The sequence below is a fragment of the Elaeis guineensis genome, chromosome 15 (assembly GCF_000442705.2).
Source record: "Elaeis guineensis isolate ETL-2024a chromosome 15, EG11, whole genome shotgun sequence".
NCBI classification, from domain to species: domain Eukaryota; kingdom Viridiplantae; phylum Streptophyta; class Magnoliopsida; order Arecales; family Arecaceae; genus Elaeis; species Elaeis guineensis.
In genome coordinates, this window is record NC_026007.2 from 53456188 (window position 1) to 53479619 (window position 23432).

General features: G+C 35.5%; 1 protein-coding gene and 1 pseudogene across 1 annotated transcript; both read right to left on the reverse strand.

Moving 5' to 3' along the window:
* The window catches only part of LOC140853962 (F-box protein At5g49610-like), a 24218-nt pseudogene extending 3780 nt beyond the window's left edge, over positions 1-20438 (reverse strand).
* On the reverse strand, positions 20206-21707 carry LOC140854073 (F-box protein At5g49610-like). The gene has a single exon (XM_073249453.1). The coding sequence runs from the start codon at positions 21556-21558 to the stop codon at positions 20443-20445; it is 1116 nt and encodes a 371-aa protein (XP_073105554.1). The 5' UTR covers positions 21559-21707; the 3' UTR covers positions 20206-20442.
* Between the last annotated feature and the right edge of the window lie 1725 nt (positions 21708-23432).

The following is a 23432-nucleotide window of genomic DNA, read 5'->3' on the forward strand; positions in this document are numbered from 1 at the left end:
TTGATGATTACAAACAGTTGAAGGGTACTAATATTTCTCACTTGAAAAAGACTTATTGCTCTTCAGGGGCAAAATTGTAATTTTATCAAAACCCTGATTTGATAGTATCAAATGATAGAACAAAAGATTTGTGATCCAATGGTGAAAATTTTATTGATTTTGGACTTGTATTTTGAAAGATATGCATGATTGAAAATCATGAGTCGACCCATGAGTCGACTCATGGCACATGAGATGACTGGCACGCTGAATTTCTGGCCGGCACAGACTTGGCACAACCTGTGAGTCGACCCATGAGTCGACCCCCAAGGCATGAGTCGACTCATGAGTCGACCTCTGCGGGTCTTTTTGCCAGTTTTACAGAACCATGGATCCCGTTCACTTCTGTGATGATTTTTCCAAGAGGTCGACCCATGAGTCGACCCCCAGGCATGAGTCGACTCATGAGTCGACCCCTGTGAGGGATTTTTCAAACGGCTAGTTTTTAACCCATTTTAAATACTTTTAATGCTCATTTAATGCAGTCTAACGGCTCTTTTTCAGTCTAGAATGATTTTCACTATTTCTTAAAGCTATAAAAGGACAAAAAGGTGGAATCAAGAAGAGATTCAAGAGAGAGATTTTGAAAAAGGATTTCAAGCAACTTTTCAGCCCTAAGCAAGAGCTCATTCAAAGCTTTCAAGAAGCCTTTAATCCAAGCTCACCAACTCCTCAAGTGCACATTCAAGTCTCCAACCACCTTGAGAAAATCCAAAAAGGGTCTTCTTCTCTTGAGTAAAGTGTATTTAAAGTCATATTCGCTCATTAAGGAGCTTTCTTTGTACTTATTTGTGCTATATTGTTATTCTTTTTTGAGTTATTGTTTTTGTTTTGGAGGGTTCCAAAAAGGGAAGGTTGATCCGAACCTAGAATCGGAGTGTATTGGGTTGGCTTGTACCCAAAAATAAGTGGACTAGCTTGGAATAGCTAGAGTCGGAGTTTCGACGTTTGTATTCGGGTTGAATACAAGATTAGTGGATTGAAATTCCCAAGTAGGAGCTTGGGAGTGGATGTAGGTGCAAGGTTGGCACCGAACCACTATAAATCTTTTGTTTGGTGTGTGTCTAATTGCTCTTCTTTATCTCTTCATTATTCTCTTGCATTCTTGCTCTTGCTATTAGCCTTGAATTAATTCTACTCACCTATCTATTTAGCTTTGTCAAACATTTCTCATAAGTCATTAAGTTAAGCTTAAAATTTTTAGAAACCCAATTCACCCCCCCTCTTGGGTTGCATAGCTGGGCAACAAGTGGTATCAGAGACCGGTGCTCTAGCTCTTCTTTGATCTAAACAATCAAAGAGCCAAAAGATCTATGGCAACTCATGTCGGCACTTCTCTAGCCGAGGGGCAATCCACCAACCGACCTTACTTTCAATGGGTCTAATTACACCTATTGGAAAGCTCGGATGAAAATATTCATTCAAAGCACTCGACTATGATATGTGGAGTATCATAGTGAACGGTCCTCACACACCCCACTAAAATTATAGATGGTGAGGAATCAGCCAAATCCGAGAAAGAATGGGATGAGGTTGATAAGAAGATGGCCCAATTAAATGCTAAAGCAATGAATGTTCTTTATTGTGCTCTTGATGCTAACGAATTTAATCGCATTTCTACTTGCTCATCTGCTAAAGAAATATGGGATAGGTTAGAAAGTAACCCATGAGGGAACCAATCAAGTAAAGGAGTCTAAAATCAACATGCTTGTTGCATAAATATGAATTGTTTAAAATGGAGCATGATGAGTCCATAACTGGAATGTTTACTCCTTTACTGATATTATTAATGGTTTAAAGAGTCTTGAAAGTCCTATACTAACAGTGAGCTTGTAAGAAAGATTCTCAGGTCCTTACCAAGAACTTGGGAAGCCAAGTGACTGCCATCCAAGAAGCTAAGACTTGAACATTCTACCCTTGGAAGAGCTTCTTGGATCATTGATGACTCATGAGCTAAGCATGAAGCAACATCAAGAGGAAAGAAGTCAAAAAGAAAAGAATAATTGCCCTCAAATCCACAGCTCCACCAGATGAAGAAACTGATGACACTGAAGATGAAGAACAGGATGAAGAGATGGCACTCATTATCCGAAGATTCAAGAAATTTTTGAGAAAAAGGAAACAGGGATGAGGAAGAGGCCATTCACAAAAGGAGAACAGAGCAAAGAAAAAGAGAAAGACCAACCCCTTATCTGCTACGAATGCAAGAAGCCGGGAACTTCAAATCCGAATGCCCTCAGACTGAAGAAAGGTCCCAAGAAGTACAAGAAGAAGGCCATGATGGCCACTTGGAGTGCGAGTGATGACTCAAGCTCCGACGAGGAAAACTCAACGAACAAGCCAACCTGTGCTTATGGCACACGAAAATGAGGTAATTTCGAAACTCCTAGTGACTTTACATTTGAAGAATTACATGAAGCTTTTATATGATTTAGTTGATGAATTAAAGAAACTAGGGATGAAGAACAAAGATCTAAAATTAAAAAATCAATCTTTATTGAAACAAACTGAAAATATTTCAATTGAAAAATCCACCCTGCTTCAAGAAAATCAAAGTTTAAAGAATGAAATTGCCAAGCTAAAACCAATAGTAGAAAAATTCACCTTGAGTTCAAATAAACTTAATATGATTCTTGATAATCAAAAAGCCGTGTATGATAAGGCTGGACTTGGCTATAACCCCTTGAAGAAACAAAAATATCTGAAAAATATTTATGTAAACTCTTTAAGTAACAAGTCTTCTAATATTACTTGCTTCAAATGTGGTAGAGTAGGACATAAGTCATACACTTGCTTCTCTAACAAGTCTGCAAACTCAACTGTAAAGAAATATGGGTTCCAAAAGGAACCATTATGACTAACCAAAAAGGATCCAAGAAAGCTTGGGTACCTAAAACAAAAATTGACTTTTGCTTGCAGGTGTGTCTAGCATCCCAAGGAGGAAACAGAAAATGGTATCTTGATAGTGGATGCTCGAGACACATGACTGGTGATGAATCCCAATTCATCACTCTTGATGCTAAGATGGAGGGATGGTACCTTTGGAGACAATGGCAAAGGAAAGATCATCGGTATAAGTAACATTGGTATCACTCCCTCCAAATACATTGAAAATATTTTGTTGGTAGATGGTTTAAAACATAATTTGCTAAGCATTAGTCAATTTTGTGATAAAGATATAAAGTTATTTTTGAATCGTCTGTTTGCATTGTAACTAGTCCTATTAATGATGGCATTAAATTTATTGGACATAGACATGGTAATGTTTATATGGTAGATTTAAATGATTTAGCCAAAATAAACATGCAATGCCTAGTATCCTTAAATGCTAAAATTAATGAGACAAGTTGGCTTTGGCATCGCAGACTTGCACACATTAGCATGCATTCTCTTTCAAAATTAATTAAGAAAGAATTAGTTCTTGGCTTGCTAAAATTGAATTTTGAAAAGGATAGAATTTGTGATGCATGCCAACTAGGTAAACAAACAAGAGTTTCATTTAAATCCAAAAATATTGTTTCAACCTCTAGACCTTTAGAGCTTTTGCATATGGACTTATTTGGACCTACTAGAACCACTAGTCCAGGAGGAAAATGATATGGTTTTGTAATTATAGATGATTACTCTCATTTTACTTGGGTTTTCTTTTTAGCACACAAAGATGAAACTTTTCATGTTTTCACTAAATTTTACCGAAATGTCACTAATGAGAAAGGATTTTCAATTCAAAATATTCGAAGCGATCATGAACTAAATTTGAAAATCAAGACTTTGAAAACTTTTGTGATGAAAAGAGAATTGGCCATAACTTCTCTGCTCCTAGGACACCCCAACAAAATGAGGTAGTAGAAAGGAAAAACAGAACCTTAGAAGACATGGCCCGTACCATGCTTTGTGAAAGCAACCTTCCAAGATATTTTTGGACGGAAGCAATCAACACAGCATGTTACATTTTAAATCGTGCTTTGATTAGATAAATTTTAAAGAAAACCCCCTATGAGCTTTGGAAAGAAAGAAAACCTAATATTGCTTATTTTCATGTTTTTGGTTGCCGATGTTTTGTGTTAAATAATGGTAAAGAAAGACTTGAAAAATTTAATGCAAAATCAAATGAAGCAATCTTTCTTGGTTACTCCTCCACTAGTAAAGCTTTTAGAGTTTTTAACAAAAGAACTTTAGTAGTAGAGGAGTCCATACATGTTATCTTTGATGAATCTAGCGATCTTCCTTCAAGGATGAATGAAGGTGTTGATGATGCAGATCCTCTTATAGAAGGAATGAAAGAGATCACTCTGAAAGATTCAACAATTCAAGAGGATGAGGAACATGAAGACAAATAGGATGAGGGAGGTGAAGAACATCAAGAACAACCTCAAGGTACAATGACTTACCCAAAGAATGGAGGTATGTTCACAATCACCTTAAGGAGCTAATTATTGGTGATCCTATGCATGGGGTAAAAACTCGTTCTTCACTTAAAGATGTATTTAATCATTGTGCTTTTGTCTCTCATCTTAAACCAAAAACTATTGAAGAAGCTGAAAATGATTATAATTGGATTAATGCAATGCAAGAGGAACTTAATCAATTTGAAAGAAATAATGTATGGACTTTAGTATCAAGACCTAAAAATTATTCAATAATTGGCACAAAATGGGTCTTTAGGAACAAATTAGATGAACATGAAAATGTAATAAGAAATAAAGCAAGATTGGTTGCTAAAGGTTATAATCAAGAAGAAGGAATTGATTTTGATGAGACCTTTGCACCTGTTGCTAGATTAGAGGCCATTAGACTTCTACTTGCATATGCTTGCTTTATGAAATTTAAATTATTTCAAATGGATGTCAAAAGTGCATTTTTGAATGGATATATTGCTGAAGAAGTCTATGTAGAACAACCCCAGGATTTGAAAATCATGCTTTTCCTAATCATATTTTTAAATTAAATAAAGCTCTATATGGATTAAAACAAGCACCTAGGGCTTGGTATGATAGGCTAAGCAATTTTTTACTAAATAATGGTTTTTCAAGAGGTAATGTAGACACAACCCTCTTTATTAAAAGAAATCAAAATGATATGTTAGTTATACAAATTTATGTTGATGATATTATTTTTGGGTCTACTAATGAATCTCTTTGTCAAGACTTTGCTAAGCTCATGCAGGGGGAGTTCGAGATGAGCATGATGGAAGAACTTACTTTCTTCCTTGGACTCCAAATCAAACAAATAAAGGAAGGAATCTTCATCACCCAAAGCAAGTACACCAAGAAATTACTCAAAAGATTTGGAATGGAGAACTCCAAAGCAATTGGCACTCCCATGAGCCCCTCATGTAAGTTTGACAAGGATGAAGAAGGTAAATGAGTAGACTTAAAATACTATAGAGGTATGATTGGCTCTCTATTATATTTAACTGCAAGTAGGCCTGATATCATGTTTAGTGTTTGTTTGTGTGTTAGATTTCAATCTAATCCTAAAGAATCTCACTTGAATGCTGTTAAAAGAATCCTTAGATATTTGAATGGTACTCAAACTCTAGGATTATGGTACTCTAAGGACTCATTAATTGACTTAATAGGATATTCAGATGCTGATTTTGTTGGATGTAGATTAGATAGAAAAAATACTAGTGGAATCTGCCAATTTTTTGGAGTTAACCTAATCTCCTGATTTAGCAAGAAATAAAATTCGGTAGCACTGTCTACGGCTGAGGTCGAATACATTGCAGCCGGAAGTTGTTGTGCTCAAATCTTGTGGATTAAGCAACAACTCGAAGACTTTGGTATCAAACTTAATGAAACACCCATAAGATGTGATAACACTAGTGCCATAAATCTAACTAAAAATCTAATTCAACATTCAAGGTCTAAACATATTGAAATAAGACATCATTTTATAAGAGAATATGTTCAAAACAAAGATATAATTCTTGAATATGTTTGCACTGAAAATCAATTAGCTAATATCTTTACAAAGGCCCTTAGTGAGGATAGATTCTGTGAAATTAGGAGAAATCTAAGAATTCTTGATCCTTTTGCCTAAATATTTCACCAATTTCAAAGAATCGATATCAAAATTTCTTTGAGCTCAATTTTTATCATCTCTCTTGGACCTAAAAGCTCAAGATTATCATTCTCACAACTTGTCATTGAGCAAAATTTCTTCTCTCAAAATTTTGAATTTTTTCAGAGTTTATTCATATTTTTTTTGAAATTTTGTGAATCATGAGTCGACCCCCTAGGGTCGACCCAATGGCATACTTGAAATTCTTGGCCAACTTCCCACGGGTTCATTTCTTTTTAACTTAAAGCCCGTTCATGAGCCGACCCCTCCTTCTTCTTCGTCTTCCTCCCTCCAAGACTCATCGTCCTCATCTTCGTTCTCTCCAAAACCAAGGATTTAGCCTAAGATCATTCTCCCTTCACCTCTCCACCTCAAATCACCCCTTGGGAAAGGAGCTTCTCGCATCTTTCTCCCTTGATTGAAGCGGTTGGAGCGTGCCCTAGCTTCCATCATTTTTCTCAAAATCGTGATTTCTCTCCATCAAAATCCCTTTCCATCCTCTAGTAACCCTCCTTCTCCTCACCCATTTGATCTTCTGAGTCTCCTTGCTTGGTCTTGTGGTGAGAATGGCCCCAAAGATGAAACTCCCTCAAAAAAGAAAATCAGTCCGTGCGTTGGAAGAAGGCATCCGCAGGAAAAGACAAGCTTCTCAGACTTCCTCTGCTCCCATTCCGGCTTCAGCATCTGCACCAGGTCTCTCTCAGTCTCCTCTTAGCCCTAGCAAAATCCCTCTCTCTGACAGAAAGGTAGAAACCGGCAAGAATGTGGACTTCAGATTCTTTGAAAAAGAAGGTTTCTCCTTTGGGTCAAAGATCAAAAACCAAGGTTGGGAATTTTACTGTTCTCTCAAGGAAGTTACATATGTAGACTTGGTTAGAGAGTTTTATCTGAATCTGCACTATAGCAATGGAACAGTAACTTCTACTGTTAAGAAAATTGATATCTGCTTAGATCCTATTATTTTGGGAGAGATTCTACATTTGCCCTGTGAGGGATATTCTAACATGGAACTCTCAGTGAAGGAAGAAGGGATCAATGTAATTTTAGGAGGAACCTACTCGGGAAGTCTAAATAAATTAGAAGCCAAGATCTTGTCAATTGAAATGAGAATTCTACATCAATTAGTGACAAAGCTTTTCTTCCCGAGAAGTGGTAGACATGACCTCCTTTCTGGCCGAGACATATGTATAATGTTTCATGTGATCACCCAAACCCCCTTAAACCTCCCTGCTTTAATGATTGAGGCCATGAGAGAAACACTGAATAGATCCAATGCACATCTGCCTTTTGGTATGGCCCTCACACTAGTTTTCAGGAGGTTTGGAGTCAGTTTTGAGGGGGAGGCATCTGCTAGGCTTTCTCACGCTGACACCATCAACCAACACACTCTGCACCACATGGGATTCACTAGGATTGATGGTGGTTGGATCAAAGGTACAGAAGAAAGAGCTGAGGAGAGAGCTGAGGACAGAGTTAAGGACAGAGCTGAGGAAGAAGGTCCCTCATCACCTCTCCATGACTTCAGGGCAGCATCTCCAGACATCCAGTTTGTTTCAGATCCAGAGGCTGGCCCTTCAGAGTCCACCAGGAGGCACACACCAGTTCAGCAGCCAGACAGCAGAACACCTCCCTCAGAGTTCAAATTGGCTGATGATCAGATTGAGCAGATTTCTCAGCGTGTGGCTTCCTTGCTTTCTCATCAGTGGAGCACTTCTGCGTTTGCACCGGGATCCACATCATTAGATACATCTGATCAGACCTTGATCCTCCATATCTCCACTGTATTTCAGATGATCTCAGATCAGTCAGCTCGGATTCAGCAGCTCGAGGATTACATTTTGAGACTGACTGGGAGAGTACTTGACTTGCAGGGGCAAGTCTTAGCTTTGGCCCATCCTCAACCACAGGAGTGCACTATTGAGGTCACAGACCTAACTGCGGAGGCTGGCAGACTCAGAGGTGTATTGGAGGGTAGATTTGATTTCTTGAGGAGAGAGATCAGAGGCTCTAGTGAGCATGCTTCTACACAGTTCACTGCACTGCTTCAGTCTGTTTCGAGAGCTCTGAACATTCTTGATTCCATCAGGCTCTCTCTTGCAGTCCAGTCTATGGCCTTTCAGCCTTCAGGATCATCTCGCCCACCTACTCGTGCCAGCACCTCCACTCGTGGCAGAAGCAGACGGGGTAGGGGACGAGTCCTTGGTCGTGATCCATCATCTCCCCACCCCATCTCTGATACATCTGATTCTGATCCATAGAGTCATGAGCTCTACTAGATCCTTGTTGTTAGTCATGTCTGTTGTTCTTTCTAGGATCTGTCTCTTGGGCCATGTAATGATATTAGCTAGTTGACTTTTATATTATGAAATATGTATTGAAACAACTATGGTATCAATCATCTTTTAATTATATATCTACTCTTTGTAATGGTATCAATCATCTCTTGATTATATATCTTCTCTTTGTTGCTAATTCATATCTATGGTACTCAATGGCATATTTTGTTTTATGATTGCTGTATTCAGGGGGAGTAAACATTAATGATTAGCACAAGAAGTTTGAAGAAACACTAAAGAGAAAATGTATTCAAAAAAAGAGGGGGAGTTAACAATGTTTGATGATGTCAAAAAGGAGGAAAAATTAAAGAAAAATATCAAAAGCAAGATTATTAAATGACTTAAAAATATAATGTATTAAATGACTTAAAAATACAATGAGTGAATTGCTAAGCAAAAGTATTAAAAGAAAGATAAATAAAAGACTTAAAAATAAAATGAGTGAATTGGGAGAAATTAAAATATCAAAAATAAGATTGCTAACAAAATGAATGAATTGCTAAGCACAAAGCAAATGAGCAACCTTTAAAATTACTTCTTAGACATGCTCTGATATGCTTTAAAATTAGACATGCTCTGATACATCTTAAAATTTGACATGCTCTGACATGCTTTAAAATTAATTCTTAGACATGCATTGATACACTTAATTGTTAAACATGCTCTGATACTAAAACTAAATAATCAAATGAGAATGAGCGAATTTTCAAGAAATTTAAAAAATAAGCAAATGAGCAAATGAGATATTTTCAAACACGCAATTTTCAAATCTTAATGTAAATTCTGCTTTGCTCTGATAACAAAAATAAATTTTCTACTCTGATATCAAAATCATATAATCAAATGAGCAAATTTTCAAATCATCAAGCAATAGGCAAATTATTTATGCAAATGGGCACATGTATCACATGCCAAAAGAATCAATCTTCTTTTCAAGCAAATGCGCTTATAAGTTGGTAGTAAATTTCCTATTTATCTTCAAACTACCTATAATGCATTTCATTCCTTTGAAATTCATGATCATTGATCCATACAAATGCTTTTGTTCAAATATTTTATCATCATCAAAAAGGGAGAGATTGTTGCTCCTTAGATTGATTTTGATGATTACAAAGCAGTTGAAGGGGTACTAATGTTTCTCACTTGAAAAAGACTTATTGCTCTTCAGGGGCAAAATTGTAATTTTACCAAAATCTTGATTTGATAGTATCAAATGATAGAACAAAGGATTTGTAATCCAATGGTGAAAATTTTATTGATTTTGGACTTGTATTTTGAAAGATATGCATGATTGAAAATCATGAGTCGACCCATGAGTCGACTCATGGCACATGAGATGACTGGCACGCTGAAATTCCTAGCCGGCACAGACTTGGCACAACCTGTGAGTCGACCCATGAGTCGACCCCCAAGGCATGAGTCGACTCATGAGTCGACCTCTGCGGGTCTTTTTGCCAGTTTTACAGAACCATAGATCCCGTTCACTATGTGATATTTTTCCACAGAGGTCGACCCATGAATCGATCCCCAGGCATGAGTCGACTCATGAGTCGACCCCTGTGAAGGGATTTTTCCGCAACGACTAATTTTTAACCTATTTTAAATACTTTTAATGCTCATTTAATGCAGTCTAACAGCTCTTTTTCAGTCTAGAATGATTATTGAAGACTTAAGTAGAGAGATTTTGAAAGATTTTGAAAAAGAGATTTCAAGCAAACTTTTTAGCCCTAAGCAAGAGCTCATTCAAAGCTTTCAAGAAGCCTTTAATCCAAGCTCACCAACTCCTCAAGTGCACATTCAAGTCTCCAACCACCTTGAGAAAATCCAAAAAGGGTCTTCTTCTCTTTGAGTAAAGTGTATTTAAAGTCATATTCACTCATTAAAGGAGCTTTCTTTGTACTTATTTGTGCTATTCATTGTTATTCTCATTTTGAGTTATTGTTTTTGTTTTGGAAGGGTTCCAAAATAAGGGAAGGTTGATCCGAACCTAGAATCGGAGTATATTGGATTGGCTTATACCCGAGAAACAAGTGGACTAGCTTGGAATAGCTAGAGTCAGAGTTTCCGACGTTTGTATTCGGGTTGAATACAAGATTAGTGGATTGAAATTTCCAAGTAGGAGCTTGGGGAGTGGATGTAGGTGCAAGGTTGGCACCGAACCACTATAAATCCTTTTGTTTGGTGTGTGTCTAATTGCTCTTCTTTATCTCTTCATTATTCTCTTGCATTCTTGCTCTTGCTATTAGCCTTGAATTAATTCTACTCACCCTATCTATATAGCTTTGTCAAACATTTCTCATAAGTCATTAGTTAAGCTTAAAATTTTTAGAAACCCAATTCACCCCCCATCTTGGGTTGCATAGCTGGGCAACATATGCATAATTAAACCAAATATTTCTATAGCATCTTCCTCCAAACATTCTAATGGGTGATTGATTAATAATAATTCTTTTTCCTCTTATGATCTGGTCTAGGATATCTTTGATTGTACCTTTTTTGCTATATAGGTAGATATAATGGACAACTAGATATTGGAGAACCTAAATATGTGTCAATATTGAGGGACTTTATTTGGATATAAAGCATGCATAACAAATCACATGACACATCCACACCTATATTTAGTTTATATTGTTGAGGAGGAAGGATATACATCCCATTGCTTAAGAAAACCCTACTTTCTTAGATAGTTTATTGAATTGAATTATAATGGAGGAAAAAGAGCTTCGAAATTTTGAAAATATCAGTGTGTAATTCAATATTGGCATTTACGTCAATAAGGGTGAAGATCGATAATAAAATGAATACTAAACATGGACCATATGTGTTTTGAGTCAATGGTCAAAATCATCATCAAATGGATTCATTGCTTCTGATTGATGGGGAAAATCTCAATTTGCATAATTATATGTATATGATATAGAAAATAAAGTCAGCAATAGAATTAGATTATTGAGTTCTAATGCTAATATGTCAGCTGTTGACCTTGAAATAATAGAAGAATTAATAAATATATTTGATCAAGAGAATCAAATTATTGAAGCTTTTCTAATGGCTAGAGATCATTTCAAGGAATCAAAATTTTTGCCAATATAGCTTAAATGATGGGAAGGTGTTGAGGAGATGCTACACAACACCGTGTGCCTTCATGTTCTAAAATAGTAGGTTTAATAATTAGTGATCTTTGACAAGTTTGATCGACAATGTGATATTGTTGTTAAGCACCAAATAGAAGGATAAAAATATATTAGTGATTTGCATCCTCGCATCTTGTATATGCATTATCTAATTTTATTTCTATTCATTAAGGATGGTTATAGAACAGATATAAGATATGGAGGTTGTTCACAAAAATATTCGACTACAAGTTAATGTGTAATAATGAGAAAATTTTATATTTATAGATTACAATGAAGAATGAATAGATGAACAATACTAATAAGAGGAGGTAGATTATTGCAATAATATATAGTAGATGCTTTTTCATATATTAAAGAAGAAAGCTTAACATATATCAGAAGAAGTCAAAAAGATTTAAGATCAAAAATTTATAGAGATATTAAGGATGCGATTGTAAGAAGAGATGTTGATAGAAATATAATTAGAAAGAGAATCATATTATCATCAAATTTTATTGGAAGTCCAAGATCTATGATCCAAAATTATCATAATACAATGGCTATTTGTAAATGTTATGAACATCCTAATCTATTCATAACATTTACTTGTAATGCATAATAGCCAAAAATTTAAGGAGCTTTGAATATTATTCCTAGTTAGCAATTTGAAGATAGGCTAGATATTGTCAGTAGAGTTTTTAAAATAAAACTTAAAGAATTAATATCTGATATTATGAAGAAACATCATTTTGGAAAATCAATTGCAGGTGCTTTGCTGTTTATTATAGAAAAATAGTTAATATTTGTTTATACTTAAGTCTTCAATAATCTTTTTTCTTATTTGTAGTTCTATACATGATAGAGTTTCAGAAATGAGGTTTGCCGCATATTCATATCTTGTTGTGGCTAGATTCGAAATATAAAAATCCAACAATATTAGATATTGATTCTATAATTTGTGTAGAAATACCTAACAAAAATAGTGATCAAATAGCAAATGAAATAATTACAAATTTGTGATGTACAAACCATATGGATTAGATAATCCAAAATTGCTATGCATGTTGAAGGGACATTGTCCAAAATATTCTCCAAAAAAATTCAGATGGAAACAATGACCGATGAAAATGGATTTACCATTTATAGAAGAAGAAATAATGGACACTATATTCTATAAAATGGCATTAAGCTTGATAATAGATATGTTGTTTCTTATAATTTAAGTTTATTAATTCGTTATCAAGCACATGTTAATATTGAATGGTGCAACAAATCAAAAATAATTAAATATTTATTTAAATATTCAATAAAGGTGCGAAATAGAGCACAGCTCTAATTATAGAAAATATGACGATCGATGATGACACTAGAGATCAAAGGTATGAACAAGTTGATGCAATATATAAAAATATATCTAGACTATAGATATTTATTGATATATGAAGCTACATGGAGATTATTTCAGTTTGATATCATTTAGAGAACTAATAGTTGAACGGCTGATTTTACATCTTCTATTGATGAACATTATGACTTATCATGGAAATCAGATTTTAACAACTATTTTTGGCAAAAAGGATATAGGCAAAATGATGGTCACATAATGGATGCAAATTAACAAAATATATGAAGATACTAGAGACTTGACATATGCTAAATTCTCAATAAAAAGGGTGTGAAACTCTAAAGATAAAATATGGATTAGAAGAAAATAAAAGAATCAAATTGAAAGAATTATTTATATACAACCTAGCTCTGGTGAATTATATTATCCAAGAATACTTTTGAATGTTGTCAAAAGACTAAGAAATTATGATGAAATCAGAACTGTGAATAGTATTGTACATCAAATATTTCAATCTATATGTAATACCCTTAGATGTTGATTCAAAGATTGATTTTGATAAATATAAAATATTTAAATATAATTTTGGTACTAATGATTTGTTGAAGTTCATATGGAGAATGTTTTGGAAAGTCAAGTTCACTCCGAAGAAGTCTCATGTAAATGCTAAATTAAAGGACCAAAGAAAGTATATCAAAAAAGTCATATCTTGAAAAATCAAGTGGAAAAAGTTAAGAGCTGACTTCAAGCTTTAAAGAGTCGATTTTGGCATACAAAATTTAAATAGCATAGTCAGTGAGTCAACCTCTACTTTTGCTAAGTCGACTCTCTCAGGCAGGATAGAGAATTAGATTTTTCAATCTGATCTCGACTTGACTCTTGAACAACTTTAGGCCAACTCCTAGTTATTAAGTCAATTACTCTCTCAAGAAAGACAAAGAGGCATATTTTTCAGATTAGATCTCAAGTCGAACCCTATTTTTGTTGAGCCAACTCATAGTCACCTCGGGTCGAATCCTACTTGATCTGAGTTGACTCGATTGTAATGATAGCTATAATAGCTAGTTTTTTAGACATTGTAGAATGGCTATAATGACCATTTTTTTTTCCTCTAACAGCTAGAAACCCACTTTTGAATGTTTTAAGAAGCTTAAATGGCTACCAAACTTATTGAAGAAGCAAGAAAAATGAAAAGAAGCAACAAGAAAGCCAGAGATAAAAAGGAAAAGAGAAAAACAAAAAGAAAACCTAAGGAACATTAAGTGTATGTACAAGAAGAGAGCTTTAACTTTTCAACTACCAAAATCTTGAAGTCTTCAGTAGTTTGCAGAAAAAGAAGAGTGCATTTATGATCAAGCTTTCTTGACATAATTTTTAAGAGCTTCATCGGCATTCTTTTTGTCCTTTTGGAAGCTTTTCTTTGTGCTTTACATTGTACTCCTATTTTCTATATTAAACAAGTTTCAATTGAGATTGAAACTTGCAGATAGGCCTATCTAAGCCTTGAATTAGAGTATGATTATTGTGTAAGCCTATGAGTGGCTTAAGAGAGTGGTTTTGATTTATTTTCATTAAAAAAACCAACTGACTTTTGATTATGAGTCTGAAAAAATAATCAAGTTGTAATCTAAAAAAGATTATAGTAGAATTTTCAAGTGTGGCTTGGAGAATGAATGTAGGTGATGGGTTTCGTATTGAACCACTATAAAATTTTTGTATTTTCTTATGTCATCTTTTCTCTTCATTAGTTATTGTTTGTATCTTCATACTTTTATTATACTACATAGCTCCCACTACACATTGCTTCACCTAGTTTAAGTTTCATGCATAGTAAGTTTTAAATTTTTGAAAAATCCAATTCATCTTTCCTTCTTGGGTTGTCTATTTGGATAACAAGTGATATCAGAGCTTGGTGTTAGCCCTATAATTGATTTTGATGGGAATAAAATATTTGAGTATATATTTAATATTAAGTTGTTTAAGCTTTTGAAAAGAGGTTTCAGAAAGCTAAAGCTATGTTTCAAAGAATTCCATGGTTCCCATCTTGAATCCAAAGAAGCAAGGGTCAAGAATGCCACACCATGAAAAATCATGTGAAGAAGGTTAAAAGCTGACTCCAAGACTTAAAGAGCTAACTCTGGCATGCAAACATCTAGTGACACAGGCCTCAAGTAGATTCTAGAAAAGCTCAAGTTGACTCCCTTAGAAGGATAGAAAGCAATTTTTTTATGACCAACTCTCAAGTCGATCTTTGAAGACCTCGAGTTGACTACCTTAGAAGGTTAGACAGCAATTTTTTTATGACCAACTCTTGAGTCGATCTTTGAAGACCTCGAGTTGACTTTAAGAAGCACTCGAGTCGATTCTCTCAAGAAAGATAAAAGATATGCTTTCTATGATTAGTCCTTGAGTTGATTTCTAAAGACTTCGAGTTAACTCGAAGACAACTTGAGTCAACTCTTGAACTGTTCAAATCGACTCCACTGTGACTGACAAGCTCTAATAGCTAGTTTTTCAGAAGTTGCAGTTTTGCACAAAAGCTCTCCAATGGCTAGTTATCATCTCCTAATAGCTAGAAACTCTTTTTTGGATATTATAATAAGGACATATGGGTGCCAAAAGTACTAAGTAACAAAGAGAATAAACTAGAATAAAAGAAAAGTGCATTGAACACCAACAGAAAAAAAAAAAAAAGGGGCCAAAACTCAATTTTAGCATTTAGTGAGCAATCAAGAAGAAAAGTCCAATTCCAATGACCTGCTTCTTATGCATTCAAGTGATTTTTAAGAGGAAGAAGGGTGCATTGATTGCAAAGCTTCTCATCTCTTCAACTTGAGCTACATCAATTTTTTTATTTGCTCATTAAGAAGTTTTTTGTTTATGCTTTATATTGTATTCAATTTTCTAGTATTATAAGTTTCAATTAGGATTAAAACTTAGGAGACAGGCTCATCCAAGTCTAGAATTAGATTTTGTATAAACAAAGAAATAGCTTAAGAAAAGATTTTGATTAGGATGGCTAAGAAAAGTCAACAGGATTTAAGTATGATCTCGATAAAATAATTGAGCTGTAATCTTGGTGATAATAGGTAAAACTTTCAATAGATTACTTGAAGAGTGGATGTTGGTGTTGAGTTTGACACAAACCACAAAAACCTTCTCTTTATTTATGGTTTTGATTGTTTCTACTTCACTTCATTTACTTCTGCATATTCATTCATTATATTCATTGTTTCCACAACACTCTCACATAGCTCATTTCAATTGAGCACATATCTACTTTTAATTTTGTAAAAGTTTTTAGAAAACCTAATTCACCCTTCTCTTAGATTGTCTTATTAGGTAACAAGTGGTATCAGAGCCTTGGTACTCTTTCAGTTATTGATTTAGCGATCTAAAGGTGTGTCCCTTATCGAAGGACAATTTACAAATAGACTCATTTATTTAATGGTACTAACTATATGTATTAGAAAGCATGCATATGCATATTCATAGAAGCACTAGATTATGATCTTTGAAGTATCATAATCAATGGGCCATACACACCCACTGACATAGTAGATGGTATCACCACTCCCAAATTTGAAAAGGATTGGGATGATCTTGAAAAGAAAATAGCTCAATTAAATGCTAAAGCCAAGAATATTTTCTATCTCTCTCTTGATGCTAATGAATTTAATAAGATTTCTATCTATATTTTCATCAAAAAAATATGGGACAGACTTGAGGTCACCTATGATGGTAGCTGTCAAGTTAAGAAATTCAAGATTAATATGCTGGTACATAAGTATGAATTATTCAAAATAGAGTCCAATAAATCCATAACTAAAATATTTACTCATTTTACTGATATTATTAATGATCTTAAAAGTTTAAAAAAATCTTATACTAATGGTGAGCTTGTACGAAAAATTTTCAAGTCTCTTTCTAGAGCTTAGAAAGCTAAAGTGACAATAATTCAAGAAGCTAGGGATCTCAATCTCTTATTCCTTGAAGAACTTCTTAGTTTTCTCATGACTTATGAGCTAATCATGAAGCAAAATATTGAAGGAGAGGCAAAGAAGCGAAAGAGCATCACTCGCAAGTCTATGGCCAAAGAAGATAATAAGAGTGAAGACTCGAAAGAAAGAGATGAAGATAAGGAGATCGATGAAAATGGACTACTCGTAAAGAATAAGACTAGGCTAGTAGCTAAAGGATGTAATTAAAAAGAGGATATTGATTTTATGAAACTTTTGCCTCTGTTGCTAGACTAGAAATTATTAGATTATTGCTTATATTTACATCTTTCATAGATTTCAAATTATATCAAATGGATTTTAAAAGTGCATTTTTGAATAGTTTTATTTTGGAGGAAGTGTATGTTCAACAATCTTTCGATTTTGAAAATCGTACTTTATCAAATCATATTTTTAAACTAAATAAAGTCTTCTATCATTTAAATTAAGTACCTCATGCTTGGTATGAGAGGTTGAATAAATTTCTACTTGAAAATAGTTTTACAAAAAGAAAGTGCAGATACAATACTTTTTTTGAAGAAAAGAAATGAAGACTTGCTAATTATTTAAATATATGTAAATGATGTTATATTCTATGCTACTAATGAAATTCTTTATCAAGATTTTTCAAAATTAATGTAGGGAGAATTCGAGCTAAGAATGATGGGAGAACTAAATTTCTTTCTCAGACTCTAAATCAAGCAAATTAAGGAGGGAATCTTCATCAACCAAAGTACATACATTAAGAAAATAATCAAAAAAATTAGAATAGAGAATACTAGGCCCCTTGGTATGCCCATGAGTCTTTCATGTAAGCTTGACAAAGATGAAAACTGTAAGAGTATCGATCACAAACTTTATAGGGATATTATTGGATCCTTACTTTATTACCGCTAGTAGATCTGATATAATGTTAAGCATTTGTATATGTGCAAGATATCAATATAATATCAAGGAGTCACATCTTTTTGCTATCAAAAGAATTCTTAGGTGTCTAATAGGCTTATGGTACTCTAAAAATTCTTCAATTGATTTGATTGCATATTCTGATACTGACTTTGCTGATATAAATTAGATAAAAAAAATATAAGTGAAACTTGCCAATTATTAGGTGTGAACTTAATCTCATGATTTAGCAAGAAATAAAATTCGATAGCACTATCCACTACTGAGGTGAGTATACTGCAGTCAAAAATTATTGTGCTGAAATCTTATGGATTAAGCAATAACTAGAGGATTATGGCTTACATCAGCTAGTCATCTTCATCATTGAATCCTTACTTTATCTTACTACTAGTAGACTTGATATAATGTTTAGTATTTGTATGTGTGCAAGATATCAAGCTAATCCTAAGGGGTCATATCATTTTGCTATGAAAAGAATTCTTAGGTATCTAATGGGTACATGACTCATGTCAGCTAGTCATCCTCATCAACTATTCTACTTTTTTTGTCCGAGCCAATAAGTTAATTATCTAACTCAAAAATGGGGAAAGTGATATACTTTAGAATTGATCACTACCTGCATTGTAGACCGATCAATCAAGCTCCCTAAGAAGCTTTCACCCCAACCAATCTACTCCCACCACATGGTCGGTCGAAAGGCGCATGGAGATGCCTAGATCTCCCCCCACTTAGCTACACCTGCATTGTAGACCGATCAATCAAGCTCCCTAAGAAGCTTTCACCCCAACCAATCTACTCCCACCACATGGTCGGTCGAAAGGCGCATGGAGATGCCTAGATCTCCCCCCACTTAGCTACAATCATTCTACACTCACAAATAATTTCCATGACCATAGGATGCATGAAAATTGGTGCATAGATGAATCATCTATGTGATATCTTTCAGACATGTGAATGATGATCCAAATTAGCCAATTCGCACATCCTAAGATTCTATAGCGATCAGTACAGACCCTTGCCCATATAAGATACTCCAAGGGACTCTTCAAACAAGTCTACGTCTAAGCCTAAAGTCTAAATCCTAAACTCTACATCTTAATTGCTTAAGTTCTCATCACTTTGCCACTCTTACAACACCTCTGCTGTTTTCCTAAAATTTATGTGACTTAGACAGCAGAAAGTCCCATCCCGGACACCGTCCGATAAAAAAGCTTCCATCAATGGTGTTTCAGGACAAGGTCTGGCGTTGGAGCGAAGGTCTAAGCACAATCTCTTTCCCTTAGCCACCACTCGGGCACGATCGACCTAGCAGCAGTCACATCCGAGTCTTGGCAATCATTATCCATTGAGATCTTTGGCCAACTCTTATAGTTTGCACAACACCCTATTGAGCCCTCTAACACACTAGCTAGCTTGATTGCTTAGTTAGACCAGCTCCCAATGGAAATAAAAATAAATGTTTGATAGCAACATGATGCTCCAAAAGCTAAGATTCGCCATCTTGATATCGAGTTCCATTTCAATACCATTCTATTAAAATGTTGGTACATCTAGTATATAGAGTCATACTGAGAATCGGTACACTCTCATTATCATGTACCGATTCAATATCAATATGGTTTAGTATGCATTGATATGACAAATCATGTTAGGAATCATTTGGTGTATTAGAAGTCCTCCAGGATCCAAACTTTCATACGGTCCTCACCTTGCACAATGTGACGCAAAATCTCTTGGAATACGTAACATGCTCTTTCTCATGAGGTCATCCAGCCAGCACGGTTGCACAACGAATCTTTCCCTAAGATCGACTCCCAAGAGTTTCTTTAACCATTTGTCTCACAGAAAATTCCACCGAAGAGAATAGCGTGTGATGTACCATGCTATTTGGCAACAGGTCTCCAGCAGGTCGCTTCTTGACCCATTCACCCCTCGTGGATGAAAAGATTCCAGCCCAATGCTCGAGTCATTATGAGGGAGTTCGCAGTGGTGAGACTGGGCAAGTCTAATGCTGCAAGTCTAGATCTAATAAATGTAACCAAATTATAACCAACTAGCGTAATAAGGAATATCTTGAAGATACTTAATATAAGATTTGTAGTAAACTCCTACAATAATGAACCCAATCAGACCCTGATTAAAGAACTTATAGAGTTTCCGAATCTATGACGGAGCACTCTTATCAAACCCAAATTATATCTAATACAACAGTTCGATCAATTCCACATTCTAATTTGTAATATATGTGTGTGTCTATATATATAACGGAAAGAGCAAAATAACAGAGGACAACAGAGCCATAGGAAGGCATTATCTGTTTGACATATTATTCATTAGTTTTTTTTTGTTGTGTCATAAGAGATTAATTAGAATGAAGCATATAATAGAATGGAATGCCAAGTCACATAATTCATCTTTTCCAGGACAAAACAATAATGATGATGTAGGTGCGCTGGTTCCGCATCAAATAACATATATTCCACGATTGATGAATATCTTCACAGTTAAACTACGAAGGCAGGATTCAAGTAGGTGAAAACCACAAGACAATAGATGGTAAATTTTACAGACCTCTAACACGTCTTGATCTGTTGCCAAGAACAATGCATATAACCTGTCCCTCGTCCATCCCATTAGGCAACCTCATCGCCAAACCCCTTCGATAAGCGGGGTGAATAAACAGCACATCCTGGACCGTATATATAGGACAAGTCGCCAACTTCTTCCAATCTGCCGCTGTTTAAGTGATATGAGAAGATCTTCTGCTTTATTCGAAGGAAAACAACATCAACATCTGGATGAAATTCCAAGATATGAATATTTTGTGTTTCAGAGATCCCATGAACATTTTGTGTTTCAAAGATCCCATGGTTCTGTAACATAGCTCTGATATTAATGCAAGACTTCAACACCCATTCCACATGAGAATAGTCCTTGAGCATCCAGACCTTTATCTCATCCTTGCTTTGCAGCATGTAATGCAAATAACCTCCTGAGAGTCCAAGACATTCTATCCCATCAGATTCAGGCAGCTCAATTCTGCGGCAGATCTTTCCCTCCGGATCAACTCCCAAGACTTGGTTCAGACCGTTTGTAAAGTGGAAAATTCCGTGGAAGAAAGTAGCTTGTGGTTCGTGATAGTTTTTGCCGTCGAAGACTTCGCTGACGACCCACTCGTTTGTCTCACTCGAAAAGATCATAAACCTAAGGATCTTGTAGAAGTCGAAGCAGAGAACATGGTAGTGGCGGGAGAGACGAGGATCGAAGCCCAAAGCTAGGTAGTGGTAGTTATATGTGTCATTTGCCTTAGGGACAATGACCCACTCGCTAGTGGCGGGATTGCAGACATAGATGGATTGAGCCTTAACGCCGCAAGGGGTTAGACCCCAGCTCTGTGCAACCCACGAGCGGCAGAGGAGCAGCCCGTTGCAGGAGCTGAGGACCTCCATATTGCATATGTTGGGTAAGAAATTGAGAGTGGTGTCGATGGCAAGATCATCATCATTGTTTGAGAGGCTAATATATTGTATACCTCTCCTCGCCCTGTGAATGGGCGCCGAGCCTCCATCGGGGACATTGAAGAAGAGGCCAGATGCAGCACGAGGGAACTTGTTCTGATAGCAAGGATCAGAGGAAAGGGCGAGCCACGACTTGGAGATGCATTGGAACCGGAAAAAGGACCTGGTCGGTAGGCGAGAAAGGATCTCGGCCACGAGATCGTCCGTGAGTTTGGCAACGCAGCGAACCATCTTCTTGCAGTGGAGAGACCAAGACTTCTTTCTTGCTCTCTTCAGATAGGGCTGGGATTTGGGTTTTGAGGAAAAAAGCAATGATTTCTTTATTAGGATGGAGACCCCTTGGAGGCTCTTGGGAGGCCGTATTTGGGAAGTAGGGTTTGTTTCTTTTTCCTGCGAAAGAAGGATTCACCTTCCTTGGCGCGAATCAACCTTTGGATTGCACAATCGCCGCTTCGAGATCTATGGTTTAAATTCGAGGTTTTTATCGCTTACAACTGGCGAGCGCCCACCATTTTGTGCGTCTAGGATCCTTGGGCGGCAGTTTTTATTTAAAAAAAGAGAATATTTATTGCATTACCTTTGAAAAAATACAATCCCAAGGTTGGCCATAAAATGTTCAACAGCTTAGTGGGAACTGCAAGTTGAAGTCCGCAAAAAAGTTCATAAATGACCGGCCACACATGCCACAGCCCATTCCACCGCGCTATTTTTCTCCTTCGAAATGCGGGTCGCCTTAAAGGAAGAGTGTTCACTCAATGGAGGCAGTCCAATGGCAAAAGACGGGAATCAGCATCTGGAGACGAGAAATGCTAAAACCATTTGATAACTATCGCTGAGTCCCTCTCGAATAGAATATGCAAATTAAGCGCCCAAAATTTGAACAGCATATTTTAATTTGTCCCAAGAAAATACACTCGAGTTCATTGAAAGAAGTTTGGTTACGCTGCAGAAATTGATCTTTGAATTCACCAGGTAAAATACAGAAGATTTTGAACAGATATGAAAACTAAGCTAAACCTAGGTAATTATGATTTCGATGTGAGTATATAATGACTTGTTTTGGGTTTTTTTCTTTTTTTTTTTGGATAGGGTAGTTGAATATAATTAAGTTCATCTAGTATGGATATATCTAGATAAATTAGATGCGGCATGAAAATCCAATCAACGCAAATAATTCATCCAAAATATTCTGCCACATATGAAGCTTCCCAGACCGCCACTCCATTTACCTTTCTATAGATATGGCAAGAACTGGACGGGAAAGATACATCACTGAAAGAAATACTAGATTTTCCTATTGACATGGATATCATTGGTAAGAACCCTGGAAAAATATATCACTAAATTTTGATATTCAGATGTGTTGATTTAGAAAAGTGATTTGTAAGAATTGAATTAGAAAGACATAATTAGATTTTTCCGGTAAAACCAGCGATTATGGTAACGACCGAATGGGAAAGGTGATCATGCCAAAAATTAATCTGGAAAATTATGGTCGTACTAAATTTTCACATGCAGATGCCTGATGTGGATTTAGAAAAGTGATCATGGTAAGAATTGAATTAGAAGGAAATAACCAAGATTTTGCCATACAAATAGTTATTACGTTATGAGCCAATGGGAGATGTGATTACGCCAAGAATTGAATTGGAAAGATAATTTCCCATTGAAATGATGATTACAGTAAGAATTGAAAGGAAAAGATATGGTAATGAATTTGTCTACTAGATGCCATATTAATATAGAAAATGTGATTATGGTGAAAATTGAATTAGAAAGATATGATAGCAGATTTTCCCACCGAAAAGGTAATTATTGTATGAACAGACATGAAACTAAATTTTTCCACCATAGATGCCATTGATTTAGAGAAGTTACTTATTCTAAGAATTGAATGGGAAAGATATGTTATCGGATTTTCCCGTGAAAATTATAAATGTAGCAAAAACTAAGAGTGCATTTAGTTTGTGATTGGAATTGGAATCAGATTCGAAATCGGAATGGGTTGAACAGAAATTCAAATAGCCATATCTCTCGATGTGTTTGGTTTATGATCAAAATTGGTATTGGAGCAGAATTTAAATACTAGAAGAGTGTAGAAATTA